General features: G+C 61.0%; 2 protein-coding genes across 4 annotated transcripts; one reads left to right on the forward strand and one right to left on the reverse strand.

The window, feature by feature from the left end:
• Positions 1-4,992, forward strand: NTMT1 (N-terminal Xaa-Pro-Lys N-methyltransferase 1). Of its 2 annotated transcripts, XM_037036697.1 has the most exons (6): positions 1-103; positions 362-448; positions 1,436-1,536; positions 2,246-2,457; positions 3,136-3,388; positions 4,223-4,992. In XM_037036697.1, the coding sequence occupies exons 4-6, from the start codon at positions 2,296-2,298 to the stop codon at positions 4,477-4,479; spliced, it is 672 nt and encodes a 223-aa protein (XP_036892592.1). In that variant the 5' UTR covers positions 1-103; positions 362-448; positions 1,436-1,536; positions 2,246-2,295; the 3' UTR covers positions 4,480-4,992. The 2 variants fall into 2 exon arrangements, with proteins under 2 accessions (XP_036892592.1, XP_036892590.1); XM_037036695.1 differs by lacking the exon at positions 1,436-1,536 and having other exon boundaries at positions 2-103.
• A 404-nt stretch (positions 4,993-5,396) lies between these two features.
• Positions 5,397-10,172, reverse strand: ASB6 (ankyrin repeat and SOCS box containing 6). 2 transcript variants are annotated; one of them, XM_037036691.1, is made up of 6 exons: positions 9,883-10,171; positions 8,789-8,970; positions 7,721-7,827; positions 7,518-7,626; positions 6,975-7,061; positions 5,397-6,826 (listed from the first exon to the last, which is right to left on the reverse strand). In XM_037036691.1, exons 1-6 carry the CDS (start codon positions 9,993-9,995, stop codon positions 6,159-6,161), a joined length of 1,266 nt encoding a protein of 421 aa, XP_036892586.1. In that variant the 5' UTR covers positions 9,996-10,171; the 3' UTR covers positions 5,397-6,158. The 2 variants fall into 2 exon arrangements, with proteins under 2 accessions (XP_036892586.1, XP_036892587.1); XM_037036692.1 differs by lacking the exon at positions 7,518-7,626 and having other exon boundaries at positions 6,624-6,826; positions 9,883-10,172.
• Between the last annotated feature and the right edge of the window lie 205 nt (positions 10,173-10,377).

The following is a 10,377-nucleotide window of genomic DNA, read 5'->3' on the forward strand; positions in this document are numbered from 1 at the left end:
AGCTCCGCAGTGCACAGGGCGCTTCCCAAGTTTATCTCTGACCTTCACAATCTGCAGAAATAATTGACAAGGATCTCATTTGACAGAGATTTCTAAACCGGAGGTAATAGGGTTTATGCTTTTCTGTCCACTTTCATCACCATGGCCTCGCCCTAAAGTCAGCACTGCTGCTTCTGTTTTACAGGTAAGGGACTTCTGTCCCTGAGGTTAAGTGTCGTATCTGAGCTCGAGAAGCCAGGAGCAGCAGAGCCGGGTTCAGATCTGGCTCCCCTGGCTTTATCAGAGCCTTTGTCGTTTGTTTTTTAACACTTTCCCCTAATTTTTTTCTTCCTCCCTCCCTCCTTCCCCTGCCTTTTCACAGAACAGGCTGCCATTCTCCTATGTCCAGCTGCAGACCCGCAGACCCAAGGAGAACAGGCCCCGGCCAGCAGGCTGCGAGAAGGAGGAGGTAACCTCAGGCAGGCCCTGGCCTCCCTTTGCTTCCGGGCTTTCTCTTGGACACTGCGGTGAGACTCTGCCGGGCACTGGCAGTGACGGGCACCCTTCTCTCCCATGGATCCCGGGCAGGGGAAGTAGCTGGGGCAGCGGGTGTTCCGCTGAACACCTTGGAGGGGGGAGAAGGTGGCGGATGACCATGAAGGATGAGCAGACACATCCTACCAGCTGAGGAGCAGGAATTCACTGTGAACCGAGGGTTTCTGTTCTCCCCTGAGGGCTGGCCTGGAGGTCCCACGAAGCCGGGCCTTGTCCAGCTGCTTACTGGCCACGCAGCTGTGCTGCTCCCAGTGGTGCTGGACCAACGGTGTTCAGAGCAACGACCCTGCCCTTGGGGCTTATGTGGTCGGGAGGCGCGGCGAACAGGGAGGCAGAGAGAGTAGAGCCAGATGAGCGTTTGGCCCCCGATCTGCTCTGTTCATTTAATGGGAAGTGAAGGTTCTGTGCACGCCTGCGCGCCGCGTGGGGCACCAGAGAAACACACTGCTGCATCTCTGCGTCCCCTCCTCTCGGCTGCTGCCCTGTCCGCCATTCGGAAAGGATACCTCCATCCTCTGAGTGCCCACGGCTCTTTCTGGCCCAGTGAGAGTCCTTGTGGTTTCTCCCTGTGTTTTAGTGGGGTTCATTTTTGCCCTGTCTCTCCTACTGGACGGCGGGCTCTCCAGGGTGGGGGCCGGACTCGAAGTGCATGAAGCCTCACAGCAAGCAGAACAGCATCTGCGTGGGGGGAACGTGTGCCAGTGCCCCAGGGTAGCGAGGGGATCCTGGGTCCCTCCGGTCATGAGGTGGGCTGGCAGGCTGAGTGTGGGGCTGCTGAGCCACCCTCCGGCAGTGTGGGGGCCCTGAGCTCTCCGCCAGCGCCCAGCCGTTCCTTGATGGTCCCCTTCTGTCCATGTGGTAACGTCCCCATCAGTGTCTGTTTTCTCCCATGCCCCAACAGTTCGTACGGCTGCCAGCACTGTCTTCCAGAAACACACATCTCCTCATGTCACTCCCTGCCTAGCCCCGAGTTGTCCCACTGCTCGCCCTCCACTCTTTAGGGTGGGATGTAAACTACTAAATGGGACCCATAGGGCCTGGAGTTTCTGGTTGCAAGGGCTCTGTGCGCGCTCTTCCTCCCGGAGCTTGTCCCGCTGGCTTCGCGAGCACTTCCTCACCCCGGCTGCAGCTGGCGCCACTTCCCGGGGTGCCTTCCCTGACCCCAGCGGAGGTGGCCCCCAGGGTGTGCTCTTCTGGTGTCCTGCATGTTGCAGCCCCCGCAGTGGGACTGTGTCTAGCTGTATTCTGGCTCCGCACTCGCAGCAGAGTCCTGGTGGATTGTCAGTGAGGGACTGGTCCCCACAGCGAGCTAAGCTTCTGTGCTGGCGAATGAGAAGGGAGATGTGGGGACAGCCCAGGCCCCTCCCAGGATCAGCCAGACACCCACCGTAGCAGGCTTGGGCTCCTTGCTGTGCTGTCCTTCCTCTGCAGTGAAGATCAGATTATTTCCCCTGGGGTCAGAAGCCATTGCGCCATTGTGCCCTGTAGAGTAAGGGGAGCACTAGAAGCCAGGCCTCTGGGTCTCTCGCTCTGACACGACGAGGGCTTTGTAAAATGACTTCAGTGCAAGAAACAGGGCGCTGCCTCTAAAGGGTAGCAGCAGGTTGGGGGACACTGGACGTCCCTCTGCGCCAGGCCGGACTGTGTGGCCAGCGACGCGCGGTGTGAGACTAGGGCCCTCGACCTGGCTGACTTGCTCTTGTTTATTCAGGAAGCGCCACTGCTGAATTGGTGTCTGAGCGGAGACAGGTCGGCGACAGCATGACAAGCGAGGTGATAGAAGACGAGAAACAGTTCTATTCGAAGGCCAAGATGTACTGGAAAGAGGTCCCGCCAACGGTGGACGGCATGCTCGGGGGGTATGGCCACATCTCCAGCATCGACATCGGCAGCTCCCGGAAGTTCCTGCAGAGGTTTCTGAGGGTAGGCAGGGATGGGTGCTCTCTAGGAGGAGAGGGTGTGGCTGGTGCCCGTCGTCCCTGTCCCACGAAGGGTCTGAGGCTGTTTGTCACTGTCTGCCACCCATGCCTCCAACAAAGGGCAGGGGGCGGCACGTGGACTGTGGACCAGGCCTCAGGGTTACCAGGCAGGAGCTGGCCATGGCTCGGGGGAATTCTCTGGCACCACAACTGGGGAGTCTTCCTTTGAGTTTTCCAGTTTTTCCAGGCACGAAACCTTTGTTCTCTGGCCATGTGCGTGGGCTTCTGGGCCCTGGCCATTGGCTGTCCTGCTGAAGGCAGGCCCCGCCCACCGCCTTTCCTGGTGGCTGGAGCCTCCCTAACCCTGTCCCCTTCCTGTCTCCCCCCAGCAAGCATCGGGGAGGCTGCTGCCCGCCCCCCACCGAGCTGCCCCGTCCCTCCTCTGCCCCCTCGCCATCGTCTCAAGTTGGTTAGAACCGCGTGCTTACCGATTGCCCTCTTCCACTCTCTCATGATGTTAACAGGGTGTCAGGAGTGGACATGAATGCCCCTCTTCAAGTCACGTTCCCACCCACTGATGTCCCCACTGGTGCCAGCTGCCAGCCTGTGCCCCGTTTAGATTTGATCACTTCCAGGGGCCCCTGGCATGATGGGGACCCCCACCCCCTTCTCTGCGTTTCAGGAAGGCCCGAACAAGACGGGGACCTCCTGCGCCCTGGACTGTGGCGCCGGCATTGGGAGGATCACGAAGCGGCTGCTCCTGCCCCTCTTCCGAGTGGTGGACATGGTGGACGTGACGGAGGACTTTCTGGTTAAAGCGAAGACCTACCTGGGTGAGGAGGGCAAGAGGGTGAGGAACTACTTCTGCTGCGGCCTCCAGGACTTCAGCCCCGAGCCCGACTCCTACGACGTCATCTGGATCCAGTGGGTGATAGGTGAGCGCCCCGCTGCCGCCCGCCTCCTCAGCCCTGCGAGTCTCCCATCGCGGAGACTGCAGCCCCCCGAGGTCTTGGAGCCAGTGCCCCTGCGGCGGGGGGTCCCTCTGGTCTGCCCTGCGCTCCCAGGACCGTGGGGCTCGCCACCTGGAAAGTGCCTCTCCTTCCATGTTGGTTTAACTCAGTGCCTGCTGCAGCCCACTGGGGCGGGGGGCAGGTTTTTGTTGAAACATTTACATGGCCAGTAACTACCTTAAAGAGCGTGGACAGATTTGATAAAAGGGCTTTCACCAGGAGGAAACCCGGGAGATCTGGCGGTCCCTGCTGTTGGCAGTGAGGAGCCCGGCTTTGCCGTCCTGTCCTGCACCCCCTCAGGCCGACAGCACACCAGGGTGCCCCTCCGGGCTGCTGGCCCCGTGGTCAGCCACGCGCTCCAAGGCGGGGAGCACTGCCTTCCTGGGCCAGGCCGGGCCGGGCCCCGTCCTCAGTGGCGTTTCAGTGTGGGGAGGGAAGTCTGTCCCCTCGGCCAGTTCGGGCCTAGGAGGGGGGGTGGGTGTGGTGTTAGGTGTCGGGCACAGCCTGGAAGTCACCCAGTCAGGGTGACATCCCAGCAGCATGCTTCCTGATCACCCCTGGGAAGGTGGCTTCTAGGCCACTTCCGCTCGACACCACCAGGGTTCAGTCAGCCCCTCCGGGCTGCTGAGCGCGCCAGCGAGGTCCTGGTGTGGAGCACGAAGTGTGTGCTTGGCTGTCGGGAAGGAGCGGATGAAGGGAACGCCCAGCAGGGTGTCCGCGTCTGCACCCTCCGCAGCACCCCTGCCTCTGCCCCCACAGGCCACCTGACCGATCAGCACCTGGCCGAGTTCCTGCGGCGCTGCAAGCGGGGCCTGCGCCCCAATGGTGTCATCGTCATCAAGGACAACATGGCCCAGGAAGGTGTGATCCTGGATGACGTGGACAGCAGCGTGTGCCGGGACCTGGAGGTGGTGCACGGGATCGTCCGCAGTGCGGGCCTCAGCCTCCTGGCCCAGGAGCGGCAGGAGAACCTGCCCGATGAGATCTACCACGTGTACAGCCTGGCCCTGAGATGATGGCGGCAGGAAGAGGGACCCACGCGCGGGCGGGGAGCTGGCGGCCAGGTGGTACCTGGAGGCTCCATCCACATCGATGGTTCCCAAGGGTTGAGTGAGGCCACTGGATACACCTGCCAGCCATCCACCTGTCACACGGGCTCTTTTAAAAAATAATAGGACCCACTGTGGGGCACGGCTGAACAGGCAGTGGGGCAGGAACCTGGCCCTGCTGCCCCGGGCGGGGCTGGGCAGAGCCCCTGGGTCCCACTGCTGCCATCACCAGGCCTTCCAGGCACCAGCTGGCTGCCTTCAGAGGGAAGAACCCTTACCTCGGTTGAGGACACTACCTTGGGGGGAGGAGCAGGCTGCTGGAGCGGCCAGCACTGCGGTACCTGCAGCTGGTGACAGGGCCTAGTGGTGGTTACAGCAGCCTACAGGCAAGGAGAGAGGTCTGTAACCTCATTTTGGCTATACCTTGTGGCTCCTCCTTGGCTAGCGTTTCATTTCAAAATAAAAGAGGGTGATTCTGTTCTGGCCTGTGTGGCTCAGTTGGAGCATCTTCCTGTAACTAAAAGGTCGCTGGTTCCATTCCCAGTCAGAGCACATGCTCAATCCTGGATTGGGGCACGTATAGGAGGCAGCCTATTGGTGATTCTCCCATGGATGTTTCTCTCCCATGGATGTTTCTCTCCCTTTTCCCCCAACCCCCACCTTGAATGAGAAAAAAACCAAGCCTTTAAAAAAAGGGCAAGCCCCCGTGCAGAGAAGGCCCCGCCAACCTGCAGTGGTGCTTTCCTTCCGACGAGCACTGGCTACTCTACCCTAGTGCAGCGTCTGCTTGTACCAACCACCTCTCTTGCTGGCCGCTGTGTGGCCCTTCACCCGAACTGGGGGGCGGGATGTTAGCAAGGATCTTTAAGGCCAAGAGAAACCAGTTTGACTTGGTAATATAAATATGTCATTTAGTTGCCTTCCGAGGCATTTACATAATTCTTAACCACCAACATGACAGAAAGAGCTTTGTGGGGACTCCGCACTGGGCGGCACAGCTGACTTTCCATCCTGGTTGCTTTCTCCGTCAGATGGGACAGTTTGGAAAGGGCTGTCCCTGGTCACACATGGTTGCTTTAGCAGAAGGCATGGTCCCCAAGACCCTGGGTTTGGCACAGAGTATGGCCTGAGCCTTGGTGGGCAGGGCCACAGGTGTCCTGGCCACAGAGCAGCCAGCCGCTCAGCTCTTTCCCAAGCCCACCGAGACACTTCTGTGGAGGGAAGGACCGCAGCCGGGCTGCACCCCAAAGGCCCCCCAGCTTCCTTCTGGCTTCAGCTGTCTCCATGCAGCTCTCAGCTGAGGACCTGGGCTCAGGGCTCCCCCACTTCTGGGAATGCCCAGCAGTCCCTTCAAACTCAGCCCAAACCTGCACCCTGTCATTTCTGCCAATGTGAGCTGAGAACCTGGGGGTGCTGCCCCAGGGAAGGGGCAGTCTCCTGACAGACACACAGCCTCTGCCCACCGGGATGACCACAGCGGCCAGGCTCTGCCTGGCCTTCTCTGCACTAAGGGTCTGGTCTCCTTTCACCCCACACCTTCTGGACAGGCAGGGCTGAAGGTCCTCTCTAAGGCTGCTACAGATACTGAGGTCCACTGGCAGGTTGACAGAAGGGCCCGGACCCTGTCCCCTTCAGTCCAGGGGTGGTCAGATGTCGTCTTCAACGGGGCCGCTGTGCTCACTGAGGAGGTACCACTTCAGCCTGTCGGGCAGAGGGAGGGCCCTGACCTTCGCATCCACGGGCCACGGCTGGAGATAGAGCCGGATGTACACGCGGCACAGGTGCTTGAGGGGCGGCGGGTAGCTCTCCAGCTGCCTCAGGGAGAAGTGAAGGGCCTGGATCTTTTCTGCCAGGCTGCCCACAGGATGGATGTCAAAGTTCTCGGGCAGCTGGAGCTTGTGGGAGTTTGTCACCATGAGGTCCAGGACGGTCTCAGCTTTGCGTAGGAGGTCCACGTGGCTCTCGTCTTCGGCACAGCCGGGGTGGGAGCAGAGCCGGTCAAACACGACGTGGAAGCCGGACCAGCAGGATGCGCCGTGCAGGGAGCAGTTGTAGGCGGCCCCAGACTCCAGCAGGAAGCGCAGCAGGGGGAAGTGCACTTTGAAGCTCTTGAGGCAGATGTGTGTGAGGGACTCGTGGGCCGGGCACTCGCTGGGGTCGGCCCCGTGGGCCAGCAGCAGCCGCGTGACTTGGAAGCAGAAACGGTTGATCATCTGAGCCTCCTCTTTGTCCCCGCCCACTGTCTCACCGAGCAGGAAGATGATGCAGGTGAACACGGTGTCCCCGTCTTTGGTGGTCGCCTTGACATCTGCCCCTGGAGGAGCAGACAGGAGAAGAGAAGGTCGGAGAAGCCCCAATGCCCTTATAGTAACGCTTAGCGTTGAGGCTTGGGGGAGAGCCTGCACGACCCGAAGCGCCCAGTGAGAGGACGGGGCTTGCGGACGGCTGGGGACCAGCCTCACCTCCTTCCAGCAGCAGGCGGATGTTCTCCGTGTTGTGGATCTGCACCCCGTCGCTGCTGGCCAGAGCGTGGAGCAGAGCGGTCTTTCCTAAGGAGGGAGGGGCAGCAAGGGTGGGAGGCTGCAGAGCCCGGGGCAGGGCAACCCCACGGGTGGCAGGAGATCAGCAAATGATCTTTGGAAAGGACCGCCCTCTCAGCTCGGGCTGAGGGCCACTGCTTTCTGGCCATCCTCTTTCCACCCACACAGATCAGAGTGTAAGGGCCAGGAGAGGCAGGGTTCTTCTGGACCCTGAGAAGCTACCTGAGACATAGTTCCCTCAGAAGCCAAGCGCACTGCCCCCCATCCCCCTACAAAAAGCCTTCCTGGGGCTGGCGTGGGGCCAACGGCTGCACTCTCTCCAGAGCCTCTGCAAGTCGGCAAGGTACACCTGAGCACAACCCAGACCATGCTGTGCCTGCCCACCTGTCGTGCTCAGGTACCCCTGCTCCCCTCACAAGGCACCTGGGCCCAGGGCTGTCCTGCTTTCCCATGGGAGGTGCCCACCGTGCTTGTCGGCTGCGTTGACATCTGCCCCAAGGTCCAGAAGGCGCTGCAGGCAGGGCAGGCGCTCCGGCTCCTCGCTGGCCAGGTCCAGGGGGCTGCTCTCGTGGATCTGGGCCAAGTAAGCACAGCCAGGTCGTCCTGGAGGCTGCTCGTGGCTCCCTCCCACACCCCCGACCTCACGGTGGGCTGGAGCCAGCTCTCACCCGGTCCCTCCGGTTGACGTCGGCCCCGTGGCGCACCAGCAGCTCCACCATGTCAGGCTGGTTGCGCAGGACGGCGATGTGCAGCGCCGTGTAGTAAGTGACTGGGTCTAAGGCAGAGACACAGCTCAGTCATCCCTGCCTATCGGTGGCACGTTCCTGCAGGACCCCAGGCCCTGGCCCAGCAGCCTGGGCCCTGTACTCCCAGCACAGGAGACCAGGCTCTGTCACCCTGAGGGGTCACAACACAGTTGTCCTCGTCGAATGCTATAGCACAGGCTCTGGGGTCAGACTAGGTTCCGATCCTGGGGGCATTCTAGGGGGCACTGTCCTCGGTCTGTCTGGGCTCCAGTTTCCTCTCTGTAAAATGGGGTCACATGACACGGCATCTCCTCTGGGCTCTCGGGAGGACACCCAGACTGGCAGCTTCTCAAAGCTGGCCCTCAGCCCCCTGATGCTCCAGCAGCCCAGCAGCCCAGCAGCCTCTGAGCCTGTCCTCAAATGGGGAGAGAAGGCACGCCTGGCCACATCCTGGGTCAGCACACAGACCCCGGTTTGGTCGTAAGTTGGCCCTGTAGCCTCCTAGCTGACCCTGCCCTCCCTGGGGGAGCCAGAGAGGGAGGTGCTGCACTGCCCCTCCGCCAGCACCTACAAGCTAGATGCCAACACAGTTCCCCCATGATGTATGCCCGGTGTGACCTTTTCCCCTGCTTCCTACAGCAGGAAAATGCAAGACGGCTCAGAGTAAGAGGCAGAGCTACCTTCTCTCAGCTCTGGGCACAGTGCCAGCAGCTGCATTTTTACACTAACAGAAGCACGGAATTAGCCGGGAACTGTGAAGATTTTCTAAGTCAATGCCATGGTAGAAACAGCAACAAACTTGTTCTTGGAGCAGAGGTGGGGGGAGGGGAGGCCACCCAGTGTGGGTTTCCTTAGCCAACAGCCGGGAAATAAATGAGGGAAGTAGCTTCTAAGAGAACAGTCAGCAAAGCCCAAAGGGCTGGCTGCCCACCAGGAGCAGGGCTCCACTGAAGCCGCCCACCCACTCCAGCCCCATCGGGTTCCCCCGACCTTCAAAGTTGAGGTTGGCCCCGTGCTGCAGGAGAACATCGGCTGCCTGGGTCAGCCCCAGCTCGGCCATCTTCAGCAGGGCATTGCTCACGCCTTCCTGGTAGAATGGAGAGTGGGCCTTTCTCTCCAGAAGCTCAGTGAGAACAAGGAGTTGGCCCTCCTCGCTGGGGACGTAACTGGGCCTGGTGCAAGAGAGAGGCGGACCAGCTGAGTGTGGGAACAGCTGTGGGCCCAGCTGGCCTGGGCACCCTGTGGGTGGGTGGCCTTTAGTCTCCTGCTGTCACCTCCCCAGCCCTGGAGAGTGGCCCAGTGCCCCACACCTGCGAAACAGACAGACATTCTGGGACTATGAAAACATAAACCTGCAGCCCCCCTTTGCCGCCCTACCTCCACCCACCCCAGAACAGCCTCGCAGCTAAGGAAATACCTAGCACTGCATTCTCAGAACAAGCCTCAAAGTGAAGAGAACAGCGCTGACTGAAGCCTCATTTCCACCAAAGTCCCTGGAGACAGGCATAACCACCACTGTGAAATCCCAACGGACCCCTGCAAACACACACCTGATCCCCCTTTCCTCAGAAATCCTAGGCACTTTCCATGATCGTCAGCCTCTCTCCTCTGGCGCGTGAGCATCAGGAAGGCTAGGGGTTTTGTTTAGCTCCCTGACATAACCCCGAATGACGCACTTTCTGACACCTTCCCCACGGCTTCGCGGAGAAACCTACTCCTGTTTATTATATAAAATGCTAACTCAGCTGCAGAAAGTTCATTTTGGCACTGCGGATAAAAACTGAGGCCTTCATAGATGCCACCCTACTCTTTTGCAACTCCAGGTGTAGTTGCAACAGGGTGGGCACTGAGGCAGAGGCCCCACCCGTGCCCTCCCTCCAGCCCTCCGTGCACTGGCGCACCCCTCCTGCACCGCCCGCCCGGGGTGGCTCGCACTCGAAGCTGCGCGACTCGGGCCCCCTCCCGTCTCTTATCTGTACAGTGGGGACACAGACACCCCGCTCTCCGCCCTGCTTGTAGTGACAACTAAAAGAAGGCAGAGCCAGGTCGGAGTGCCCCGGGTCAGCAGGAAGAGAGCGAGTTACCCGTCCAGGGGCTCCTGCCGCTCCGGGTCCTGGATCCCCAGGGAGCTTAGAATCGCATCCACTAGTGGCTGGTACTCGAAGATGATCCTCCGGAAGCCGTGCAGGAACGGCATCGCGGCGGCCCCGGGCGCAGCAGGGCGGCAACACCTTCTGCCGAGGCCGGAACACCGACTGGGAGCGATGAGCGGCCGCGGACCTGGCCAGGCCTGTTCTGGTCCAAGCCCCTCTCCTGCGGGGTCTCCCGCCGCACCCGCTGCTCCGCGCCGGAAGAAACTCTCTCAGTGACTTCCGACTCGCTGCGACCCCGGAAATGAACGTGGGTAACAGCGGCCCCTGCGGGCTCGGAGGACCGCGGCGCGTCCAGGCGCGCGAGCGGGAGGTGTCTGGCTGACCGACCCGGGAGTGAAGGGCGCGGACTCACCGCCAAGACGAATCCCAGCCGGAGGCGCTCTCGCCCCTTTCCCTTCCGGACCTGCTCCGCCCTGCGATCCCGCC

Source organism: Sturnira hondurensis, unplaced genomic scaffold, assembly GCF_014824575.4.
Source record: "Sturnira hondurensis isolate 20B ecotype Veracruz unplaced genomic scaffold, ASM1482457v3 Scaffold0022908, whole genome shotgun sequence".
Lineage (NCBI taxonomy): Eukaryota > Metazoa > Chordata > Mammalia > Chiroptera > Phyllostomidae > Sturnira > Sturnira hondurensis.